General features: G+C 34.2%; 1 protein-coding gene across 11 annotated transcripts in view; it reads right to left on the bottom strand.

Annotated features, from left to right (window-relative positions):
- Positions 1–26,480, bottom strand: part of STXBP5L (syntaxin binding protein 5L) — a 389,595-nt gene that overhangs the window by 304,219 nt on the left and 58,896 nt on the right. For all 11 annotated transcript variants that reach the window (XM_025990142.2, XM_072724595.1, XM_025990141.2 and 8 more), the window contains exon 3: positions 6,211–6,308. In XM_025990142.2, coding sequence (XP_025845927.1) covers positions 6,211–6,308 — 98 coding nt within the window. The remainder of the gene's footprint in view (positions 1–6,210; positions 6,309–26,480) is intronic.

Below are 26,480 nucleotides of genomic sequence, written 5' to 3'. Positions count from 1 at the left end.
GGAGGGTACTATGCTGAGTGAAGTAAGTCAAGTGGAGAAAGACAGTGTATGTTCTCATTCATTTGGGGAATATAAATAGTGAAAGGGAATATAAGGGAAGGGAGAAGAAATGTGTGGGAAATATAAGGAAGGGAGACAGAACATAAAGACTCCTAACTCTGGGAAATGAACTAGGGGTGGTGGAAGGGGAGGAGGGCGGGGGGTGGGGGGGAATGGGTGATTGGCCCTGAGGGGGATATTTGACGGGATGAGCACTGGGTGTTTTTCTGTATGTTGGTAAAGTGAACACCAATAAAAATTAATTTATTAAAAAAAAAGAAGAGTGATACCACAAAAAAAATTATCAATCTATTTTTTAACTATTTTTATTGAAGCATAATTACAGACAGTGTAATATTAGGTGTCAAGATATACTACAGAGCTGTAGACCAAATACATATGGTACTAGCACAAAAACAGAAATAGGTAATGTAACAGAATATGTAAATATGTAATGTAACAGAATAGAGAGCTCAAAACTAAACCCACATTTATATAGTCATATTAATCTACAACAAAGGAGATAGGAATATACAATGGGGAAAAACAGTCTCTTCAACAAAGAGTGTTGGGAGAATTGGACAGCTACATACAAAAGAATGAAACTAAACTACAGTCTTTAACCATATACAAAAATAAAACTAAATGGATTAAAGACCTAAATGTGAGATCTGAAACCAAAAAACTCCTAAAAGAAAGCATAGAGAGTAATTTCTTTCACATCAGCCATAGATACATTTTCTAGATATGTCTCCAGAGGCAAGGGAAACAAACACAAAAATAAACACAGGTACTACACCAAAATAAAAAGCTTTTGCACAGAGAGAGAAACTGTCAATAAAACAAAAGGTAACCTATAGAATGGGAGAAGATATTTGCAAATGATATGCCTAATAAGGAGTTAATATCCTGAATATATAAAGAATTTAGACAACTCAACATCAAAAAACCCCAAATAATCTTATTTCAAAATGTGAATCCCTAATATAAAAATAAATTTTAAAATTATAAGTTAAAGGACATAAATTGTCAAATTAGATTTTTTAAAATCCACTCAGTTCTATGCCACCTAGGACACACTTGGGGTATGAAGACACAAATAGGTTAAAATAAAAGCAATGAAAGAAAAACAATTCACCATATTAAGACTAATCAAAAGAAAGCTTCAGTGGCTATATCCATATCACACAAAGAAAAATTCAGATTAGAGAATACTACCAGAGACAAAGAAGGTCATTTCATAATGTTAAGAGTCAACTCATAAAGAGAACTTAATACTCCCAAATGTTCATACAGCTAATCATAAAGCTTCAAAATACATGAAATGAAACAAAACTGATGGAACTGCAAGGATAAAGTTTACAATTATATTGAGAGATTTTAATAACACTTTCAGTAATAGAAGAAATAGATGGTAACAAACAGAAAATCAGTACAAATACAGATCTTAAGCACACTCTCAATTTTCCGTAATTGATATTTACAGATCAATCTATCCAAGGACAGTGGTATACATATTCATTTTAATACGCGTTTAACATTTATCAGAACAGACCACAGACAGGACCATAAAACAAGCTTCAATTAATTTAAAAGGATTCAGGTTATACAGAGTATATTCTCTGACCACAATGGAATTAAATTAAAAATCAATAATAGATCTTAGAGCATCTAATATCTGGAAACTGAATAACACACAAAAAGCCACAGGTCAAGAAAATAAAACAAGCAGAAATTAGAAAATATTTTAAGCATAGTAAAAGGAAAACACAACATATTAAAAACTGGGGGTGGAGAATTTCAAATCTGTGAAGATAAGTAGCTCCATTCCTCCTTTCCAAAATCTGAAAGAAAGAAGGAGGAATGCCAAAGCAACTCAGTACCTGAGGAATGACACAGCAGTGATTTTCCTGGGACTGAGAAGACAGAATAGCCTAAAAACAAATTTTGGCTTCACTCACCCAAATCTAGCAAACAACAAAGAAAAAAATTCTCCTCTCCTTAATTCCATACAGTTCAACAGGGTTGACTGGGGAACTGATCTTTCACCTCATCCTGCTCCCATCCTGCAGAAAGCACACTTCAATTCCCTCAGCAGATAGTGTTTAAGGGCACAAACAGGAAAATAATCACCCATTCCCCTGCCTGGCAGAACCAGGTAACACTGTTCCATTAAGTGCACTAAGTAGTATTAGGGGTATTAGTGCCCTACACAGGATGTTGATCTGCCATTTCCAGACTAGTGGATGCAAGTGGGAGCAATCCAATCTGATGGGACAGTATTAGTGAGTCTGAATGAGACTGATCTTACATTCCCCTCCTAGCATAAAAAAAAGGTGTTCTAATTCTCTTGCCAAGATAGCATCACTGGAGTCCAGGTACAATAAGATTTAATGAGATGATATAAAGTGGGACTTCACACAAACATTAGGCTTCACACACACTCTTCTAGCTCTCTATGTCAGTAGTATGGTCATTGGGAATCTGAATATCCACATCCACCTGACACAAATAAGATTGAACAATGTGGGGAAACCAGGGCTAGTCAGCACCCACATGGTGTCAGGATCCTATTAGAAGCTGAACCACTCTACTAACATCAATGAGTTGGAACAAGGTAGTGCAAGGAGGAGTGGTTGATACCATGTTTCCTATCTCTCCCAATGTTACTGGGGCCCTGTAGGAATATGAACTTCCATTCTCACACATCAGAAAATGAGCTGGGTGAGTCAGTACTTACATTTGCTAGGGAATGTGTGCTGACAGGGCTCACCATAAAACTTGAATATATACACCCACTTTGCCCTCAAGCTATACCTCAACAGGGGAGCTTACTGGTTTTAAAAAAAATGATCAATAGCATCTAAGTTTCATAATATAATATTCAAAACATCCAAGATACAACTGAAAATCACTCATGATACTCAGGACCAAGATAATGGCATTTGAATGAGGAAAGATAATCAATACATGCCAACATCAAAATGAATCAGATGTTCTGAAAAATTATCTGAATTATCTGAAAAAGGTTTTCAACAGCCATGACAAAAATCCTTCAATAAGCAATTATTAAACTTCTTAAAACAAATAAGATCAGCAAATAGAAATTCTAAAAAAGAAATTGAATGAAAAATATAATAACCAAGGTAAAAATGGATAGGCTCAGTAGTAGAGTTGCGATGACAAGGATAAAATGAGTAAACTTAGGAAAAGATCAATAAAATGTATCTGATCTGAACAGAGGGAAAAAAGACTGAAGTGGGGAAACACAATGAACAGTGTCAGGGGTCTGTGGGACAAGAAAAAAGATCTAACATTCATATAATTGGAGTCCCAGAGGAGAGCAAAAAGACGGTGGAATTGAGAAACTATAAAAAAAGTAATGGCTGAAAACTTCCAAATTTGATGATATACATAAACCTACAGACGCAGTAAGTGGAGCAAACACCAAAAAAAGATAAACCCAGAAATATCCATGTCAAGAAACATCATAATTAAGCTTTTGAAAACTAAGAGGAAAAGCTTTGGAAAGCAGCCAGAGACAAAGTCTTATAAATGAACATGAATTTGAATGACAGTAACTTCTCATCTGAAACCACAGAGGCCAGAAGAAAGTTTTACAACATTTCTCAAGTAATTAAAGAAAGTAACTGTTCATTGTGTATATACAACAAAAATATCCTTGAGGAATGACAAATAAATACATTCTCAGATGAAGAAAAACTGAGACAATTCGTTTCAAATAACAAATATATCCTTAAAAAATGTCTAAATAAAGTGCTCTAATCAGAAAGAAATGGAAGTTCTCAAATAAGCATCCCATATTTTCACTTTTAAAACCCTGGAAAAGGGGTTTTCTGGTAACTTCAGAAAGGAAATAACATAGGAATGGGTAAAAATTTGGATAAATATAGATTATCCTACTTCTTATGAGTTTCTTAAGTCACATTTGATAGCTGAAGCAAAAATTATAGCACCATCTGATGTGGTGCTGCTTGAGGCATTTACAGGAAATACATAAGATGATTATACTTTAAAAGAAGACAGGGTATAGGGACCTAAATGGAAGTAAGGATTCCATTTCCCTCAAAGTGAAAAAATATTGATACCAGTAGACTGTGAAAATTTATGTACATTTATTGTAATACCTAAAGCAACCACTGAGAAAACTACAAATAAATATACTCAAAAACAATATAAATGTATCATGTCTGAATTATTTAAAATGTTCAAATAACCCATAGGAAAATAGGAAAGTCAAACAGAAACAAGAAACAGGGAAACAAGCAGAAAGCAAAGAAGTAAATTGGCAGAATTAGGCTCTAACATATAAACAATTACCTTATAGTAAGTTATCTTAATATGCCAATTAAAGTAGATTCACAGAGATCAAAAAGAAAATGATCAAAAAAAAAAAAAAAAAAGAAAATGATCTTACAAAATCAATATACAAAAAACAGCTGCATTTTTATATACTAATAATAAATTATCAGAAAGATAAATTTAAAAAACAATCCCATTTACAACCACATCAAAAAGAATAAAATATCTAGGAATAAATTCAACCAAGAAATGAAAGACCTAGACACTAGAAACTATAAGATATTGATGAAAGAAACTGAAGAGGTTACAAATGAATATAAAGATATTCCATGCTCATGGATTGGATGAATTAATATTATTAAAATATATATACTACCCAAAGCAATATATAGCTTCAATGCAACCTCTAAAAAAATCCAAAGGCAGGCATCTTTTACAGAAATAAAACAAACAACTCTAAAATTTGTATAAAACCACAACAGGGGGACGCCTGGATGGCTCAGTGGTTGAGTGTCTGCCTTCGGCTCAGGGCATTACCCCAGGGTCCTGGGATCAAGTCCCATATCGGGCTCCTTGCAGGAAGCTTGCTTCTCCTTCTGCCTGTGTCTCTGCCTCTGTGTGTGTGTGTGTGTGTGTGTGTGTGTGTGTGTCTTTCGTGAATAAATAAATAAAATCCTTAAACACACACACACACACACACACACACACACAAAGGCCTTGAATAGCCAGAGTAATCTTGAGGAAAAAAACAAAAAAACAAACAAACCTAGAGGCATCATGCTTCCTAATTCCAAACTATATTACAGAGTTACAATAATCAAAACATTATGGTATTGGAATAAAACAGACACACAGACCAATGGTAGAACCAAGAGCCCAGAAATAAACCCATGCATACATGGTCAACTAATTTTTGATAAGAGAGCAAGATTACTCACTGGAGAAAAGACTGTCTCTTCAATAAATGGTGTCAGGAAAACTGAGCAGACACATGCAAAAGAATAAAACTGGGCCATTATCTTAAAATACACACAAAACTTAATTCAAAATGGATTAAAGACCTGAATATATGACCTAAAACTATAAATCTAGAAGAAAATAAAGGCAGTGAGCTGCTAGACATTGGCCTTGGCAATGATTTTTTGGATTTGATACCTAAAGCAAAAATAAACAAGTAGGACTACATGAAACTAACTTCCATACAACAAAGGAAATCATCAACAAAATAAATGGGAGAAATATTTACAAATTACATATGATAAAGAGTCAATATCCAAAATATACAAAGAATTCATACAACTCAATAACAAAATAAAAAACAATTATATTAAAAGATGGGCAGAGGATCTGAATAGACATTTTTCAAAAGAAGACCTATGGATGGCTAACTGGTACATGAAAATTTGCTTAGCATCACTAATTATCAGAGAAATGCAAATCAGAACCACAATGAGATATCACCTCACATCTGTAAGAATGGCTTTACCAAAAAGATAAGAAATAACAACTGTTAGTAAAGATATAGAGAGAAGGGAACCCTTGTACACTGTTGGTGGGACTGTAAATTAGTATAGCCACATGGAAAACAGTATGGTGTTTCCCAAATAATTAAAACTAGAACTTCCTTATGACTCAGCAATTCCATTTCTGAATATTTATCCCAAGGAATTAAAGAAAGGACATCAAGAGTTATCTCACAGACATTAAAAATATGCCAATAAACTGGATAATGTGGGCTTTCATAATCATTACTCATTTCAAAGAAATCAACTTTATTTGATCATATTCTACTTACCTGAATATTTAAGAAAATGTAATTGGTATTAATGTAACAAAAATTAAGGATACATTCGTATAGCACCTGTTCTTGTCCCAATAGCCAGGATTTTCTGAACTGGATCAAAGGCTAATGCTGTGGGCTGATAAGGAAAACCATGCCGAACTGTCTGAAAGAGAGCAGATAGTAAAAATAATCATCAGGGAAATAAAAAAACTCACAAGATACTACTGTCCAACTGCCATAATGACTAAAATTTTTTGAAATAATTATTTTTAATTAAAAAAGACTACTACCAAATATTGATAGAAGTATAAAATGACACAAGAACTTTGGAAAATTGTCTTGTAGTTTTCTATAAAACTATCTGTCCTATGACCTATAAATTCACTACTATGCATGTACTCCAGAAAATAAAGAGCATGTGGCCACATAGTAATTTGTGTAAGACCCTAATGGCTTTATACATAACAACCTAGAAGCAGTCCAGCTGTTCAACAAGAGAATCAAAAGCAAAAATATGCTATACTCATAAATTACCACTCACCAGTTGAAAGATAAACACTAATGACAGATGCAGTAACATGGATGATTCTCAAAAAACATTATGTTAAATAAAATAAGCAATACATAAAACAGTGTATATAATATAATTATATTAGAATTTGAATAAGCAAAATGTACCTAAGGTGAAAAAAAAATCAGAGCAGTGGTTGACTTGAGGAGAACTCATTGAAGGAAGGTATGAGTAAAGGTAATATTCTAAATTTTGATAAAGGCTTGGATTACATAAGTGTATACACAGTGTATAAGTGTATACAATAGTAAAAACTCATCAAATTGTATGATAAAATTTATTATTTCTCCATGTGTAAATTGAATGTCATAAAAAATTAGGGAAAAAGTACTATAAAAAATATCGAGCTCTAGTTAATGATTTGCATACTGAGGTTTTAAGAGGTCTACTGATACCTGCACCTAATTCAAAATGTATCCATAGAAGTATTATGGTTACACAGATGGATAGACATATAATAAAGTAAATATAGCAAAATGATCATTTTCAAATTTAGGTGGTGAGTATATATGTGTGTGTGTTGTTTATATACATACATATATGAATGCTCATACTATAAATTTTTCAACTCCTCTGTGTGTTTGAAAACTTACACAGTCACACAATGGGGAACAAAAGAAAAATACATAAAGAGTTCACAATATAAAAAAGGTGAAATAACTAACACAAGAATATGTAGCAATATACAGGAATTAATTTCAATATGAAATATAACTCTTCAAAGAAATAGAGGACCCACATAGGTCAGAAATAAGAGATTCTAGAAGGAGCTTGGGAAGAGAGCAGAGAAGGAAGACGCTGAACTCACACCATCTCATTACAAGTAGATATCATCCACATGCAAGTAAATAAATCCTCAGAACTGAAGAAAGCAAAACTTCCATAACTAAAAATAGAGAACAAGCTGCATTAGGAAAGGTTAGGAAAGACAAAAAGGCAAGGGCTGACAGCTGGAGGGAGGGAGCTAGCATGTGCAGAGGGCAGAGAAAAGGCCAAAGAACCAGGGAGCCCACAAGGAGGAAGACTAATCCTCATCATGTTTGACTTTGAAAATCAGAGGTGCTGAATTCTGTGAATTTGTTTAACTAATGGGACTTAGAGTCAGATCTTTAAAAGTCAGCTGACCTAACACTGGGATAGTGAGGAGTGCAAGTGATAGCTGGGTCTCTGCCCTTGAAGAGACAGTAACCTGCATGGATAGGAAGCAAAAAAACCCAGCAATTTACACAATACTGGGGACAAATGAGAGACAGATTTTTTTCATACTGATTTCAGAGTGTGTTGGGGGTGCTTCTCTGAAAATGAGGGACCTGGCAGGCATCATTCTCCACCCCATCCCCCAGCATAAATACAGGGTCACCTGCAGGAAGCAAGGCTGCACAGACATTCGCTACCTAAACTCCTAGTAGTATGCTAACACCATGAGTTCTCCTAAGGACTCACCCACTCCAAGCCTGCTAGCTTTTGCCCTGGGCTTGGGGCCAATTTTATGAAAGCTGTCCATGTGTCCTGCCCAACCTCTCAATGTACCACCACCACTGCACTTCACACCCAGCCAGTGCATGGTACCCAGCCATGTGGCCCCAGCCACCAAAGAAATGCAGCCTCCAGCCTCTGCAGCACTTTAGGAGATCTGGTATGGGACCAGTAGCCCAGTACAAATTTTGTGAACATTGTTGCCCTACTCCCAAGTTTCCTCAAAGCCACACTCCCTCAGAGTTGGCCTGCCTGAATCTCACTCACACCAGGGAAAGCAACCACAGCCCTTAACAGGAAAGCATAAGTCCAGAAAACTGCACTGAAAGGAAAAACAACTCAGACATAAGAGCAAGGCATAACCAACACACATAGGACAGTCTCCTGAAGTGCCAGGTTCTGGTGAACAGGGAACACTACACTCCAGGGCACTATCGGACCTCTTCTTCATAAAGTAACCACTTTTGAGAACAGAAAGCATATCTGACTTTCTTTACACAGAGAAACAAACACAGAGGAACAAAAAATGAGACAGAGAAATTTATCTCAAATGGAAGAATAGGACAAGGCCACATCCAGAGATCTAAGTGAAATACACATCAGTAAAATGCCTCATAGAGAATTTAGAGCAATGAATATAAGTATAGTCCTAGACTTGAGAAAAGAGTGAAAGACATGTATGAGCCTGCCAGCTCCCTTAATACAAGATAAAGAATAATATAGCAGAAATAAAGGGCTCAATAAACAAGCTGAAAAACATGCCTGATGGAATGCAGAGAAGGATAGAAGAAGCAGAGGAATGAATTAGTGACCTAGATGACAGTGATCAAGTTGAACAAAAGATAGGAAAAAGAATTATGCAAAATGAGAATAAACTTATAGAACTCAATAACTCTCCCAAAAGTAATAACATTCATATTATATGAGTTCCAAAGTATAAAGAGAGAAAAATGGGGCAGAAAATTTATTTGAGGAAATAATAGCTAAAAACCTCCATAATCCAAGAATGGAAACATGCCCAGATCCAGGAGGCACAGAAAACGTCCATCAAGATAAAAAAAAAAAGGAGGCCCACAGGGGTGCCTAGGTAGCACAGCTGGTTAAGCGTCCAAGTCTTGATTTTGGCTCAAGCCATGATCTCAGGGTTGTGGGATCCAGCCCCATGTCAGACCCAAACTGGGCCAGAGCCTGCTTGCGATTCTCTCTCTTCCTCTCCCCCTGACACCTCTATCTCTCAAAAAAAAGGGGGGGGGGGAGGAGAAGCCCACGCTGAGACCTATTGTAATTAATTTACCAAATATAGTGAAAAAATAAAAAATTTTAAAAGCAGCAAGAGAAAAGAAGACAGAAACATAAAAGGGAAAACCCATAAGGCTAACAGGAGATTTTTTCACTAGAAACTTTGCAAACCAAAAGAGAGTAGCATGATATATTCAATGTGCCAAAAGGGAAAAGTCTACAGCTAAAAATACTCTACCCAGCAAGGCTATCATTGAGAATAGAAGAGATAAAGAGTTTTCTAGACAAACAAAAACTAAAGGAGTTCAAGTCCACTAAACCAGAAATATTAAACAGGACTCTGAGTGGAAAGGAAAGACCAAAACTAACACTATAATGGTAGGAAGCACAAAAGCAGTAAAAATGAGTATTTCTGTAAAAAAAAATCAGTCAAGAAATTCACAAATTAAATGGATACAAAACATAACAACATATACCTAAAACATGGGGAGGAGAACAGTAAAGAATGGGTTCAAATTTAAATGACCGTCAACTTAATATAGACTGCTATATGCAGAGGAGATTATACACCAACTTAATGGTAATCATGTAACAAAAATGACAAATAAATGTGCAAAAAAATAAAAAGAAGTTACCTAAATATATCACTAAAAAAAAAACAATAAAACATGAAAGAAAGATAAGGATCAAAGAAAATCTTTAGAAACAATCACAAAACAAATAATAAAGTGATAATAAATGCATATCTATCAATAACTCTGAATGTAAATGGACTAAATGCTCCAATCAGAAGTCATATGGTTACAAAGTAGGGAAAAAAACAAGACTCTTTAAATGCTGCCTACAAGAGACTGGTTTCAGTCCTAAAGACACCTACAAATCGAAAGTGAGGGGATAGAGAAACATCTATCATGCAAATGGATGTCATAAGAAAACTGGAATACCAATACTTATATCAGACAAAATAGACTTTAAAGCAAAGACTATGACAAGAAACCAAAAGGACACTATAGTTACAAGGAGGACAATCCAACAATAAGATCTAACAATTGTAAACATTTACGCACTCAACATAAGACCACTCAAATACATAAAGCAGTTAATAATGAACATAAAGGAAATCATTGATAGTAATACAGTAATAGTAGGGGACTTTAACACGACACTTACATCAATGGACAGATAATCTAAGCAGAAGATCAACAGGGAAACAATGGTTTTGAATGACACACTGGACCCGATGGGCTTAACATATATTCAGAACATTCCATCCCCAAACAGCAGAATAGAGTCTTCCCCAGTGTACATGGGATGGACATTCTCCAGAAAAGATCAAATATTAGCTCTCAAAACAAGCTGCAACAAACTCAAGAAGACTGAAATCATACCATGGTTCTTTTCTGACCACGATGCTATAAAACATTAGGGTTAGGGCTAAGGGTTAGTCAAACACAAGAAAAATCTGGAAAGACCACAAATACATGGAGGTTAAATAACATGCTACTAAATAATGAATGGGTTAACCAGGAATAAAAGAAGAAATTAAATAGTAAATAGAAATGAATGAAAATAAAAACACAACAATCTGAAGCCTTTGGGATACAGCAAAGATGGCCATAAGAAGGAAATGTATAGCAATACCACCTACCTAAACGAGAAAAATCTCAACAACCTAACCTTATGCCTAAAGGAGATAGAAAAAGAACCATAAACAAGACCCCAAACGAGCAGAAGAAAGGAAATAATAAAGATTAGAGCAGAAATAAATGATATAGAAATTTTAAAAAATAGTACAGGTCAATGATATCGGGAGTTGGTTCTTAGAATAAATCAATAAACTTATTAAACCTCTAGCTAGACTTATCAAGAAAAAAAAAGAAAGATTCAATTAAATCACAAATTATAGAGGAGAAATAATAAACAATATCACAGAAATGCAAACAATTATCAGAGAATATTATGACAAACTATATGTCAATAAACTGGACAACCTAAAAGTAATAGATACACTCCTGAGAACATATAGACTACCAAAACTGAAATAGGAATAAATAGAATTTTTTAAAGATTTTATTTATTTATTTATTCATGAGAGACACAGAGAAAGGCAGAGACACAGGCAGAGGGAGAAGCAGGCTCAGGATCATGCTCTGAGCCAAAGGCAGACGCTCAACAGCTGAACCACCCAGGCGTCTCAGGAATAAATAGAATTTTTGAACAGACCAATAGCCAGTAAGGAAATTTAATCAGTAACCAAAAAACTCCCAACAAACAGAAATTCGAGCTTTATAGACAAATTCTACTAAACATTTAAAGAAGAGTTAATACCTCTTCTTCTCAAACTATCCCCAAAAAACAGAAAAGAAAAGAAAACCTCCAAATTCACTTTATGAGGCCAGCATTACCCTAATATCAAAACCAGATAAAGACATCAGAGCCTACAGACCTAATAAACATGGATGTAAAAATTCTCAATAAAATACTAGTAAACCAAATCCAATGGTACATTAAAAGAATCGTTCACCATGATCAATTGGGATTTATTCCTGGGTTACAAGGGTGGTTCAGTATTTGCAAACCAATCAACGTGACAACCACATCAGTAAGGGAAAGGACATGAACCATATGATACTCTCAATAGATGAAGAAAAAGCATTCAACAAAGTATGGCATAGATTCATGATAAAAACCATCAACAAAGATGGTTTGGAGGGAACCTACCTCAATATAGTAAAGGCGTTATATGAAAACCCCACAGCTAACATTCTCAATGAAGAAAAACTGACCTTTACCCCTAAGGTCAGGAATAAGGCAAGGATGCCCACTCTCATCACTTTATTTAACATAATACTGGAAGTCCTAACCACAGCAATCAGACAACAAAAAGGAATAAAAGGCATCCAAATTGGTAAGGAAGAAGTAAAAAATTTTCTATTTGAAGATGACATGACACTCTATAAAGAAAACCCAAGAGACTCTACCAAAAAACTGCTAGAACTGATGAATGAATTCAGGTAATCTGCAAGATACAAAATCAGTGCACAGAAATCTGTTGTGTTCCATGCATGGATAATAAAGCAGGAGAAAGGGAAATTATGAAAACAATCCCATTCGCAATAGTGCCAAAAATCATGGATACATAGGAATAAACCTATGCAAAGAGGTAAAAGACTTGTACTCTGAAAACTGTAAAACATGGAGGAAAGAAATTGAAGATGACACAAAGAAATGGAGAGACATTCCATGCTCCTGGATTATAAGAACAAACATTGTTAAAATGTCTGTATTACCCAAAGCAATTCACACATTTAATGCACTCCCTATCAAAACACCAACAGCGGGATCCCTGGGTGGCGCAGCGGTTTAGCGCCTGCCTTTGGCCCAGGGCGCAATCCTGGAGACCCGGGATCGAATCCCACGTCGGGCTCCCGGTGCATGGAGCCTGCTTCTCCCTCTGCCTGTGTCTCTGCCTCTCTCTCTCTCTCTGTGTGTGACTATCATAAATAAATAAAAAAAATTTATAAAAAATAAATAAATAAATGAATAAATAGGTGGTGGGTATTAAGGAGTGCACTTGTGATGAGCACTGGGTGATGTATAGAACTACTGAATCACTATATTTTATACCTGAAATGAATATAACACTGTATGTTAACTAATTAGAATTAAAATAAAATCTTATTAAAAAAGTGAGAGAGATCTACATCTCATTAAGCCAGACATTTAGTGCTCCATGCACTATTTTAATGGATATACTTTTATAATAAAATACTGCACTTGTAAATATTCAGAGATGAAAAGAAAGATAAACTATAGCATGCAGTTCATCTAAAATTTTTATTCCTCAGAGAAAACAATGCAAAAATTTCCTTACATAACCTCCCTATTTTCATTTAAAGTTTATATCAATATATATGCATATACCTATTACCCAATATATAATGATACCTGGAAAATGTTTTTTTAACTCAACAGTATATCATAGAAATACTTCCACAAAATATATGCATAGATGTGCTTCACCTTATTTAAAGATTGCAGAACTTATCATAGTATAAATGTACCAATATGTTGTTAATCAACTACTATAGTATAATCTCTAAAGATTCCTCAACTAAGCTGGTAAAAAAATATCATCTTGTATATATAAGTCTAAGAAATAAATTGAAAAATCATTAGAATGAGTTCTGTAAGTTTGTGAAAGTGTACAAACATCAATTTTATTTCTATATACTAGCAACACATGATCCAAAATGAAATTAAGAAAACAATCTCATTTACAATAGCATTCCAAATGAATAAAATAAGAATAAAATGAACATAAGAAGTACAAAACTTACATGCTAGAACTACAAAACATCATTGAAAAAAATTAAAGAGGAAAGTTATTCCATATCTATGGATTAAAAGACTTACTATTGTTAAGTGAATACTCCCCAAACTGATCTTTCAAATCAATGCAATCCCTATCAAAATCTCTGCTGACATTTTTTGCAGAAATCCACAAATTGATCCTAAGATTCATATGGATATTTGAACTATCCATAATACCAAAATTATCTTGAAATAGAACAAAGTTTTTTCAAAACAAACAAATCTCAGTAATCAAGACAATGAAGTATACTGGCATAAGGATAGACAGATGAATAGAACAAAAGTGAAATTCCAGAAACAAATCCTCACATTTTCAGTGAATTGATTTTTAATGAGAATTAAAAGACAATTCGATAATGAAGTCTTTCAACAAATGATGCTACAACTGATGTTCACATGTGAAAGAATTAAGTCAAACCCTTCATTTATTCTATACAAAAATTAACTCAAAATATTATGGACCTAACTGTAAAAGCCAAAAATATAAAGATCTTAGAGGAAAACATATGGTTACATCTTAGTGAATTAGGATTAAATATTAAATCAAAAGCATAAGCAATACAATTAAAAATAGAATAATTGAACTCTGTGAGAATTAAAAACTTTTGTACTATAAAGGATACTATCAAGAAGGTAAAAAAGACAACCCACAGAAAGGGAGAAAATATTTACAAGCTATACATCTGATAAGGAACTTACATCCAGAATATATAAAAAATTCACAACTCAATAATAAAAAGACAAACCATTTAAGAATGGGCAAAGGGTCTTAATAGTCACTTTTCCAAAGAATATATACCAATGACCAATAAGCACTTGATGACAAGTTCAACATCATTAGAAAATCACATTCATAATGAGATACAACTGTATAGTCACTAGGATGACTATAATAAAGACGATAGATGTTAACACATGTTGACAAAGATGTGGAGAAATTTGAGTCCTAATACATTGCTGGTGGGAATGTAAAAATATGTATAAAATCTTGGGAAAATAGCTTGGCAGTTCCTCAAAATATGAAACATAGAGTTACCTATGGTCCAGTGACTGTATTCCTGGCTAAGAGCAATGAAAAAGAAATCCACACAAAATTTCAATACAAATATTCATAGAAGCATTATTCATAATAGCCACAAAGTAGAAACAATTCAAATATTCATCATTAACTGATGAATGGATAAATAAAATATAGTATAGCCACACATGGAATATTATTTATCAATAAAAGAAAATGAAGTACAGACACATGCTACAACAGAGATGTACTTTTTGAAAATGACATGCTAACTGAAAGAAGCTAGCCACATATTAAACAATTCCATTTAATGGAATGTACAGAATAGGAAAATCTATAGAAACATAAATTATATGACTGGTTGCCTAGACATGGGGGACAAGGACTCTGAATAACAGTAATTAACTACTAAAGGGTAAAGGCAACTATTTTGGGGGTAGTAAAATGTTCTAAAATTGATTATGGTGGCTGCTGCACAACTCTGTGAATATATTGAAAACCAGTGAAATGTACACTTTAAATGGGTAAAATGTATAGTAGGTAAATTATATATCAATTTGAAGGAAAAGAATATTTCCCTCAAGAATATCAAATATTCTGATATTGCATCATCAAAGTATGCTGTAAGAAGTTAAACCACTTGGGGTATTTGGTTGATTTTGAAAGAATCAAGGCTATCAATTAGAACAACAAAATGCAGTTAAAATTAATGAAGCAAGAGAAAAATGCAGAATAGAGTCTGAAGACAGCCATGTCAAGGTAATAAATCCTCAATTTTAGACAGTGCCATGAAGGATTGTTGAAATACTATAATTTATGCTCAGCTGGTGAAATAAATGACAGCAAAACTGACCAACAATAAAATGAGGTTTTAATATAAATAATAGTGAAAGGGAATATAAAGGAAGGGAAAAGAAATGTGTGGGAATTATCAGGAAGGGAGACAGAACATAAAGACTCCTAACTCTGGGAAACGAACTAGGGGTGGTAGAAGGGGAGGAGGGCTGAGGGTGGGGGGGAATGGGTGACGGGCACTGAGGGGAACACTAGATGGGATGAGCACTGGGTGTTTTTCTGTATGTTGATAAATTGAACACCAATAAAAATTAATGTATAAAAAAAACAATAAACTGAGGTTTTAAAATATCTTCTTTTTCTTAATGTCATTTTTGCTTCACCTGTTTTCTTTTGTTTCATTCTCTGTATTAGTCTGTTCAGGGTGCTATAACAAAATACCATATACTGGGTGGCTTACACAAAATATTTTTTCTCACTGTTCTGGAAGCTGGGAAGTCAAGATCAAGTTATTGGCCAATTCAGTTCCTTCCTGGCTTGCAGATAGCCACCTTCTCTCTGTATCTTCACATGATAAGGAGAGAATGCGATCTCTCTCTTCCTATTCATTAAAAAGTCACTAATTCCATAACGAAGACCTCACTCTTATGACCTCATCTAGCCCTAATTATCTCTCAAAGGTCCCCTCTTCCAATGCCATCACACTGGGGGTTAGGGTTTCAAAATACAAATTTTGGGGGGGTACACAACTTAGTCCATAGCACTCTCCTTTGAAATTATTACAAGGAGTGAGGTGAGGTGGCCAACTGTACCAAGAGTTTTATAAATATTTCTGGATACTTGAAGCAAAGAAAGATATAATAGAGAATAGGTTACAAATATGTGGAAAGGCTGGTTCTATTACCATTTAGTTAAGGAAGCTGCTACCACCTCTGAGATGAAAGAAACCTGGTATCACTGCTGACACTGCACCAAGCACTACCAGAAGCAACATGTTTACTTTCTTCCTATCTTTAAATCTGGCATAAGTGCCTCCCACTGGCAGAATCTAAACAGAGCCCAGCTAACAAGGAATTTTCAACATCTCAGCTCAAGTTCGAGTTTAGTTTAATTTCCTCAGCGTATAAAGGAGAACACAGAACGACCAGCATAAAACTGAGAGCAGAATAGGACAAAGCAGAATTCATATTTGGTCTGGTTGACTAAGGCTTAATACTATTACAATATTTCAAAACAGCCTCAAAATCACCTGTGACAGATACCCTGCAATTCCCAAATTTCTTTTTTCCTTTTTCTATAGTAATAAAATTTTGAGTTCAGCACATAGCAATCCAGTTCATACTATATTTCTCAGTGCCAGAGAAGGCTAGATTAGATTATGAACAAAGGAAGGAGAGCAGAAAGGATATAAAGCCTTAAAAGTAAAGCAAATACTTCTTTATTTCTCACCTTCCCATTGACTGGAAAATGTATTCAATGGCAAGAGCTGGACAGCCATCTTAGAGCATGAAATGGAAGGTGCAGATTAAGGATGGCAGAGTAACAAAGTAGAAAGGTGTTTCATAAAAACAAAGAGGTTTGTTGGGTTCTTGATATAATAAGGACATTGAAGCAGTCCTGGGTTGTTTAAGCTTACACAGATTTCATGAAAGAGAAATAAATTTCTCCATTGTAAGCCACAGTTATTATGGCCTATTATAACACCCTAACTGGCATCCTCTCACCCACCACAAACAGTCCTGTTTGTCCTGTTTAGAAACAGTTGTTTCTAAATATTTATTAGACCACCAAGTTAATTTATGAGGAAAGTTCCCTAGTACTGATCATTAGTCTGAAAAATGAAATAAATATGTTTTTTATTCTAAAAATGAAATAAATATGGCTTTTGATTCTATACTAAAAGGACTCCAGCTCTCTACCATATTGGTGATTTATGCCTATATTCATCATTGTCATATACTACTGATAGGCCAAATCTATCATTTCCAGAATCTGAGCATAAAATTTCTAAAATCACGCACCAAGTTACATCTAATAACACAGATGTGACTATTAGAAACTCCCAGATACACATATCCCACGTTTTTTGAAAGTTCATGCATGCCACTGCACTTTTACAAAAGACCTCCATTAGTATCTGTTTTTGCCAAGCAAAAGAAATATGAAGAGAATTTTTGCTTTTATAAAAAAAGAAAAAAATGAAAATAGAGGTAAGTGATTGTTTTGTAGCCAGCCATCATAGACGCAGTGCATGCCTCAAGCAGCAATTGTGACACCATCAATCATCTTCCCCAGGAACCACACTCCACATCTCAGCATTAAGCTGCCATAGCTTTAAACTGTGTCTTTGAGCATCTGTGCTTTATATCGATTTACTTTGTGCATCTGTTAGCAAGATATGTCCTAAAGTATCAGAAAAGTCTAAAAGAAGTTATTTTTGGGGTCTCATAATGTTCAAAAACTTTTCCATATAAATTAATGATATTTGCTTCTTTGCTTTATGCCAATTAGGCTTATGAAAGGTTTCACAGGAATGCTCTGCTTTCGGGGGGGGGGGTATGTGTATAGAGAAAAATAACATGTATAGATTATAATTATGCAAAAAATTGTTATTTAAAAATTCCTCCAGATAAAAATTTGCTTTTAAAGATTTATGATTATATAAATCTTTTTTAGGATTTATGTTTTTTAAATATAATTTCATTTCCCTGTTTTGGTCTACAAATGTTACACTCTGGTATAAGGTAAATCATTCCTGATTTTGAATCCAAAAATTGGAAATTAACTGCAGTTTCAAAATTTGTTCAGTAAGTCATAATTAATTTGAGATATCTGGTTACTTTCCTGTAAAAAAAAGAACTCACATGGACAACATATTTTGGTAAGCAAAAACCAATTACTATTGTAACTGTGGAGCAACTCATATTGCTAGTAAAATTCCCTCGAATTATAGAGTTAATTTATAACTCTTCCCTAAATTTGATGTCATCTTGGACTCCTGAAAGTACTGCTGAATAAGTTCCTACTATCTTGGATAAAGGAAAAGACAGTAAAAGGACTATGACAGGCATATGACACCGAGTGGCATAGTGATAACAAAATTAGCAAATTCCCATGAATCCCCATCATAATGTGCTAAAAAGGTAAAATTAATCTATATGGTAAAGAACCTGCTCATATGGACGCCTTTCGTAATTGAGGTATTTTTACCAGTTCTCAGTAAGACTTTTAAATCTTTTGAAAGAATGAGAAAACTATCATGTTCAAAGATCTAAAAGCAGTTGATATTAAAATCAAAGAATAGGCATTAATATACCCTAATTTTATAAAATATCTGCAAAAAGATATAATAGAAATAGAATGCTTATTAAGTTATTAATATTACAAAATTTTATACTTTTTTCTTTTATTTTTATTCTATTATTATTTTATATTAATCATGCACACAGTTTAACAAATCAGACAAATCTAAAAGACATCTGAAAATTAGAAATAATCTGTCCCCTTACCTCTCCCATTTTCTACTTTCCAGAGGCAATCACTTTTCAATGTTTCTGCTATTTTTTGGTATTTACCTAATACATCTCAAAATAAAATTTTTATATTGCTGCTTACTCACTTCAAAAAAAAAGATTCTTTTTCACCCACACTTTCATTATACAAACAAGTATCTCCCCAGCCTCTGTAACAGCCAGTGTTAATGCTATTGATTCTAACCTCTTATTTTGCCTCACATAAGTTTTGTTTCGTTTTGTTTTAATATTTTATTTATTGACAGAGAGAAAGCAAGTGAGCACAAGCAGGAGAGCACCAGATCAAGTGGCAGAAGCAGACTCTCTGCTGAGCAGAGAACCCAATGGGGGCTCAATTCCAGGGCCCTGGGATCATGACCTGAGCCGAAGGCAGACACTTAACAAACTGAGACACCCAGGTGTCCCAACCTCATAAATTTTTCTGTTTTCCGAGGTTACTCCTTTTTAAAGTTTCATTTCTTTAGGTTTTTATGTGCTGGTCACTAATTCGACCCCAAACTCTTTCCCCAGTTGCCCAAATCATCTTTCAGTATGTTAAACACATCAGGTATATATATATTCAGAGAGAGGAAGGAGAGAGAGAGAGACAGAGAGGAGAAGAAGAAGAAAGGGAGTATTTATATAAAATTCAAACAATCCCTTGTAACAAAAAAACCCAAATCAGTTATTGCCTGGATCCAGGGGCAGAAAAAGAGAAGGGCTGCTGTGAAGAACCACTAGTGATGAGAATGTTCTCTATTTTTACTGGGATAGTGATTTCACAGGAAATTCATCACATAGCACAATATACATAATTTCATATTGTTGTAAGCATTATAAAGTAAATACTTACAAATATAGATAGAAAATACTAAACATTAGTAAATTAAATCCAGTAATATATACTGACAATGATAAGCATGACCAAATGAAGTTTATTATAGAAATGTAAGTATACATGTTAAATACATATACCTCAAATTCCATGTTACTAACACATATTTCATCCTTTGCCTTTCTTTAACTTAAATTTTAAGTTTTCCAGGCCTCAGTCTTAAAACTAGAGACACTTCTAACTGTTCACAGAATAAATGTTGGCAAGATACAGATACAGAAAAGCAAATAATATTCTTCAGCATATAAATGTCTTTGCAAATGTTATTTCTAAAAAGGAATCTGTCCTTTACAGATTGCTGCTACCTCTTGTGAATGTAATCTTTAGTTTCTAAGGAGTATACAATTCTGATTGGTTGTTTTACTCAATAACGCATTCCCCTGGTAATAATATTTAAGTTAACATAGCATTTTCAAAATATATATATAAATGCATGTGAATTCTTTATAAAGCCAGAAGAGGATTATTGGCACATTTTATTTTCTCTTATATACATGGAAGAGAAAAGAAAATTTTAAAGTATGTCTGAGTTAGACAGAGTTTGACTGTCTAATCTCATTTAAATTAATACAAAGACAGCTCAGTCTCAGGATATGTACTGATATTCATTAACTTGATAAATTAAAAGATAAAACATTATGATTATATCAATAGGCTCTGGAAAGTTATTTGATAAAACTCAGCAGTCAATCCAAGTAAATATCTAATGTAAAACAGAATTAGAGGGAAATTAAAGATGATAAATATTAACAATACCAAAAATAACAACAAATACGATACTAAACAACAAAAAGCTATAGTCCTTCCCATTAAAATCAGGGAGAAGACACACATATTCATTGTTTCCACTACTATCCAGCTTGCTTAATAGACTAATCAGTAAGACAGGAAACTGAAGTAATATATATAGATACAGGAAAGTTAAAATAAGTTTTAAAAATATTTTAGAAATAAAAGAATGTAGCAAATTGCCTAGACACAAGTAAACAAAAATCAGTAACTTCTATTAGCAATAACCAATTACTGATACAATTGGGAAGAAATCACCATTTTTATTTTTAGTTGTTAATTTGAAGCCTGTCAAATTTGTTAAAAGCCTAAAAGCAAATGTTTTATTCAATAGCATTGGTTAATATACTTCCTAATATACAAAATGCTTAGGGAGACAAAATATTTTTCACTAGACTGAATTTAATCTGATTAATAGCAGGATTATATTCATGTATATCAAGGTTTTCAATACCATAGAAGTTATAATACAACTGTTAGAATTCCATTAGATATACAGAGCTGATGTAATTAGTGTTGTAGCTAGGACAACAAAATCCCATTAGAATTTAGTATTCAAGAAGCAATTATTTGTTTATATACCTCAAAACATTTTTCATTATTGTTCTGTGATTCAAGCTACTAAAAGCATCTCTTTTCAAGGTATCTACAAAAGCCTACTAGCAGAAAAGTCATTTATACATCATGACAAATAAATGAGGTCCTAATTATTAGCATTTTTTTGAAAATAAAATATTCCTCTATTTATCTCTCAAATCCTAGGTCAAAGGATCACTCCTAAATGAAGTATTTGCTAAAATTCTAAGCCAGGGATCCCTGGGTGGTGCAGCGGTTTGGCGCCTGCCTTTGGCCCAGGGCGCGATCCTGGAGACCCGGGATCGAATCCCACATCCGGCTCCCGGTGCATGGAGCCTGTTTCTCCCTCTGCCTGTGTCTCTGCCTCTCTCATTCTCTCTCTCTCTCTCTCTCTCTGTGACTATCATAAATAAATTAATTCATTTTAAAAATAAGAAATAAAATTCTAAGCCAAAACCCTGGTTTAACAATTACTAAAAATTACTGATGAAAGATTTTTGCCCTTTTGTTTCCCCATATAAGTTCTAAGTTTTGTGAGCAGGGACCATGCCTTTAATTTGTCCCCTTCCCGAGAAAAAATGAGTGGGAAATATCAGAAAGGGAGACAGAACATGAGAGACTCCTAACTCTGGGAAACGAACTAAGGGTGGTAGAAAGGGAGATGGGCGGGGGGTGGGAGTGACTGGGTGGTGGGCACTGAGGGGATGAGCCACTGATGGGCATTGATGGGATGAGCACTGGGTGTTATTCTATATGTTGGCAAATTAAACACCAATAAAAAATAAATATATAAAAAAAATTTGTTCCCTTCCCTTAGCTAGTTTAGTGCTATGATTATTTAGGGATTTTTTTTAAAGTTCATCAATCCAATTTATGCATATAAGGAGTATTTCCCTCAAAAATTATTCTCTATATTTTTTAAGAAAGATGAATGATTCTTACCAAACATTATGTAAATGTTGAAATAGAATCTTTATCTAGAATAATTATCTCTCTCAACTTTCCACAGGAATAAAAGCACATTTGACATTTTTTTGAAAGTTCAAAAGCTATCATTCTCACCTTTTTCCCTCCAAGCACCTTTGTGACTATTGTAACTATATGCAATTGAATTATATAATGCTAAGGCATTAGAACAGAAGAAACACCTACATTTGGATAATATTTTTAAGGCATACAGTTATTTAATTAAGGATATATTGTAGACACTAAGGGATCACTAAATCTAACATAAAAGCGGGTTATTCTTTACCATCTAATTGTTTTTCTTTCTACCATGTTATATTACAAACTATTTGATATCAGAGATTCTGTTGTTTCAAGCCTAAGAGGTTTATAGGTATCAAAAAACTACTGACTTTCATTGCAATAGTTTAACACACACAGTAACTTCGATTCTATAGTTTGACTGTTAGTCTTACCAGTGCATGGTGATAGCTGAGATAATGCATGTAAATATGCTTTATACATTGAGCATACTATACAGTTTATAAGTTTATAGTTCTTAAACTTCACAGAGAAGTGTCCTTTCAAAATATGAGGGAATCAAGTCCAAATTAAATGCATTTACTTTCCCTAATATTATCTCATTATCTCTCGTACTATTGCCTTCTCTCATACTGTCATGTAGGCAGGTATGTTCACATATACCTTCAAAAACACACCACATAGTATATGAAAAGCTCCAATTCTCACTACTGAAAAGAGATATATACCCAAATATACATGACAGAGGTAATATGAATACTAGCACACTAATAACATGAACTAACCATGGGTATACCCTAAAGGGTATCAATTCTATCATCTTTATTATTCGGTAAGGCCAGAGAATCAAAGAATAGAATAGTCTTTAATGTGGCCAGATTGTTCTCTCCAGAGTACTTCAACTGTTTTGTTTTTTCCCCATCCCTAGGATTCAATTTTATCTTCTTAGGTGATTCTACCATCTAGCTTACACATTTTCTCTCTACTTGGAACCCTCTGAGCAGCCTTGTCTTTAACATCTTTCTTCAATCCCTCATACACCTTGAATACATCATTATTCCTTCAATTTCAACTCATCCGACCATTGCCAATTAATATTTTCAGCCTCAAATGAACACAGCCTCATCATCACACACTTCTAGACCTCTTTGAAGAACTCAAATTTGCCATTTTCCTTGTTCACTCACAGGATCTTTCCCTGTCACGACTTCCATTCCATTTTCTGTATCAGTTCTTAAACTTAACCCTGTTTACTTATCTGAAACGTTTATTTTCTTTTTGGCTACATTAGCCTCTATTCAACAATTCAATACATTGCAACCTAATTTTGTATCATGCTTGAAAGAAATATGCACATCTTTTATTGAATCTACTTTATGTGCCTATATAGATATCAAATTTCTGTGAACATAAAGATCTCTTCTCATTGATATGTAATAAAAAAGAAAAATTAGCAGTCAGAAAAATAATTTGGCCACAGAGCAAAATAAAAATCACGTTCTATTTATTTTAAAGATTTTATTTATTTATTCATGAGAGACACAGAGGGAGAGAGAGGCAGAGACACAGGCAGAGGGAGAAGCAGGCTCCACGCAGGGAGCCCAATGCGGGACTCAATCCCGGGCCTCCAGGACCATACCCTGGGCTGAAGGCAGGCACTAAACCTCTGAGCCACCCAGGAACCTCCCTAAAAATCACGTTGTAAGTGAAGATTTTCTTTTTAAGTAATCTCTACCACCCAAAGTGAGGCTCAAGCTTACAATCCCAAGATCAAGGGTCACATACTTCCCTGACTGAGCTAGACACCCCAAAATAAAAATCACTTTTAAAAGAAAAAATAATCTTGTGAAGCAAAATTATAGACAGGGTTACATGGAAGAATATTGTGCTAGGAGTCAGGAGAGCTAGCGCAGGTCCCAGCTCTGTCATCATCTAACCTGTACATATCATTTAAGCTCTCAATTTCTTCATCTACCTCCATCCCAAAAAGAGAGAGAAAGAATGAACTAAGTTATTTCAAGATGCTTTTCAATTCTATTGTACTCCTAATACAAATATTTGCACTAAGAACTATGGAAGACCTAAAAACACATGATAGACAGGTAGTTCTATACCTCTCATTAAGAATGTATCCCTTAAAATAAATAAATAATGGGCTTATATTCAGTGTTATGGTCCCTGATTCAAAAGGACTAATTAACTAGTTATGGTGTTAGACTATTAAAGATGATTCCGTGTTTATTTAGTTTGATTCCCTTGTGAAATACACACTTGCATTTTAAACAGTCCATTGAGATATCTAGTACGATTGTTATTTCTATAAGCATAAATACCCATTAATCATTTGAGGGCTAACTCTCTTCAGATACCCAATAATAGGGAGAATAGACATTTAGAGTCTCCATTACAAATGAAATAAGATCTAAATTTAAAATCTACTTGCTAAAACAGCATTTTGCAATGTCTTTCTTTCCTCAGCCTATCTACTGTCAGTTGCAAAAAAACTTGAAAATGAAGGTTTTCCTCTTGCTACTATAGAAATAAAAATTAAAGACTATATGCATACAATCATTGTCCCCAAGGCTGCTGTCACCACCATTTGTTTACTATGTTCAAGGTACAATAAAAAACACTTTACATGGATTAGCTAACTTAATTTTCATTTATTTCTATAGCCCCATGAGATAGGTGGTGTTACTACAGATGAAGTTGAAGCTCAGTAAGGTTAAACCACTTGTCCAAGGTCACCAAACTAGTGAATACACAGTTTGATTGACAGTTTTAGAAATGAGAGCTATGTAATGTTTCAATACTCTAATCATGCCTCAAGATGAAAGAATATTGCATGATATGATTATAAAACTAGAGACAGACAGAAATGGCTTTCAAAGGGTTATAAGAAATAACAGAGCTTCAACTCAGGATAGAATCAAGATTAGCCACTGAGTTAGAGCAACCACAAAGACAATAACCAAACACTTCTCCTAACTTCATCAAGTGATATAAGTAAGATCAAGTGATCCTTATGCTTAGTGTTTCAATAAAAAAAAAAAATAGTAAGACTGGGGCACTTGGGTAGCTCAGTGGTTGAGCGTTTGCCTTTGGCTGAGGGTGTGATCCCAGAGTGCCAGGATTGAGTCCTGTATCAGGCTCCCCACAGGAAGCCTACTTCTCCCTTTGTCTATGTCTCTGCCTCTTTCTGTCTCTCATGAATAAATGAAATCCTTTTTTAAAAAAATAGTAAGACTGTATCAAAAAAGGATGAGACATGGTTATTTCTGATCTTTGAGTCACTGAGTACAGGAAAAAAAGGCATTACAGGCCAGCAAATTTTTTTTACCTCCTACTTACAAGACCATTCTGGATTGTCAGGTTAAGAAAAAACTGATCCACACAAGGCTTTAGAGTTCTTATGGCTTTATAACTCAAAGTACTGGCAAAAGTCAAAAGTATTGCTGTATTAGTTTTCCTGGAATGTGTAAAAACAGTTCATTTTGCAAATACAGGGCAAGAAAAAAAGAGACCATGGGTGATGGCAAAAGTATAGTGGTTCAGGATACAGTAAAAATGGACTCAAGAACTCAAGAAACTTATGATTAAGAATGGGAGACAAGGTCCATGCCCAGAGAGAAAAGAAAATATTGGCAGAGATTACAAAAGAAATAAATGATAGGTTAGTGATCCTGTGCTTTGTCAGGGCCACCTTCACGTCAAGTTGTTGTTGGTTAATAGGTCTTAACTGAGCCAGTACAATCCATAAGGTAACAATTAAGAAGCAAGAAGATACTTGAAGGGACAAAGTGTGAGCTATTTTTTCTGACTCCGAGAGTTCTACTGACCAAACTCAGGAGAAATATAGATGTTTTTTGGCCCCATATATCACCCAAATTTCCATTATTTTAGTCTGTTACCCAAAATTCAAATCTTAGAAAGACAGAAATAGTTTTATACCAGTGACAAAAAGTCAAAAAACAAAAACCTGGGAAAGACAACATCCGGGAGAGATATTTTATAAAATAATACATTGACTTAAATATCTTTTCACATTAGGACCTCATAATGAGTAGCAGTGCTTTTATTCCTAAGGCAGAAGAAGAGGTCAG

This window comes from Vulpes vulpes, chromosome 1 (genome assembly GCF_048418805.1).
Source record: "Vulpes vulpes isolate BD-2025 chromosome 1, VulVul3, whole genome shotgun sequence".
NCBI lineage: Eukaryota > Metazoa > Chordata > Mammalia > Carnivora > Canidae > Vulpes > Vulpes vulpes.
This window is presented reverse-complemented; position numbering and strand designations above follow the sequence as displayed.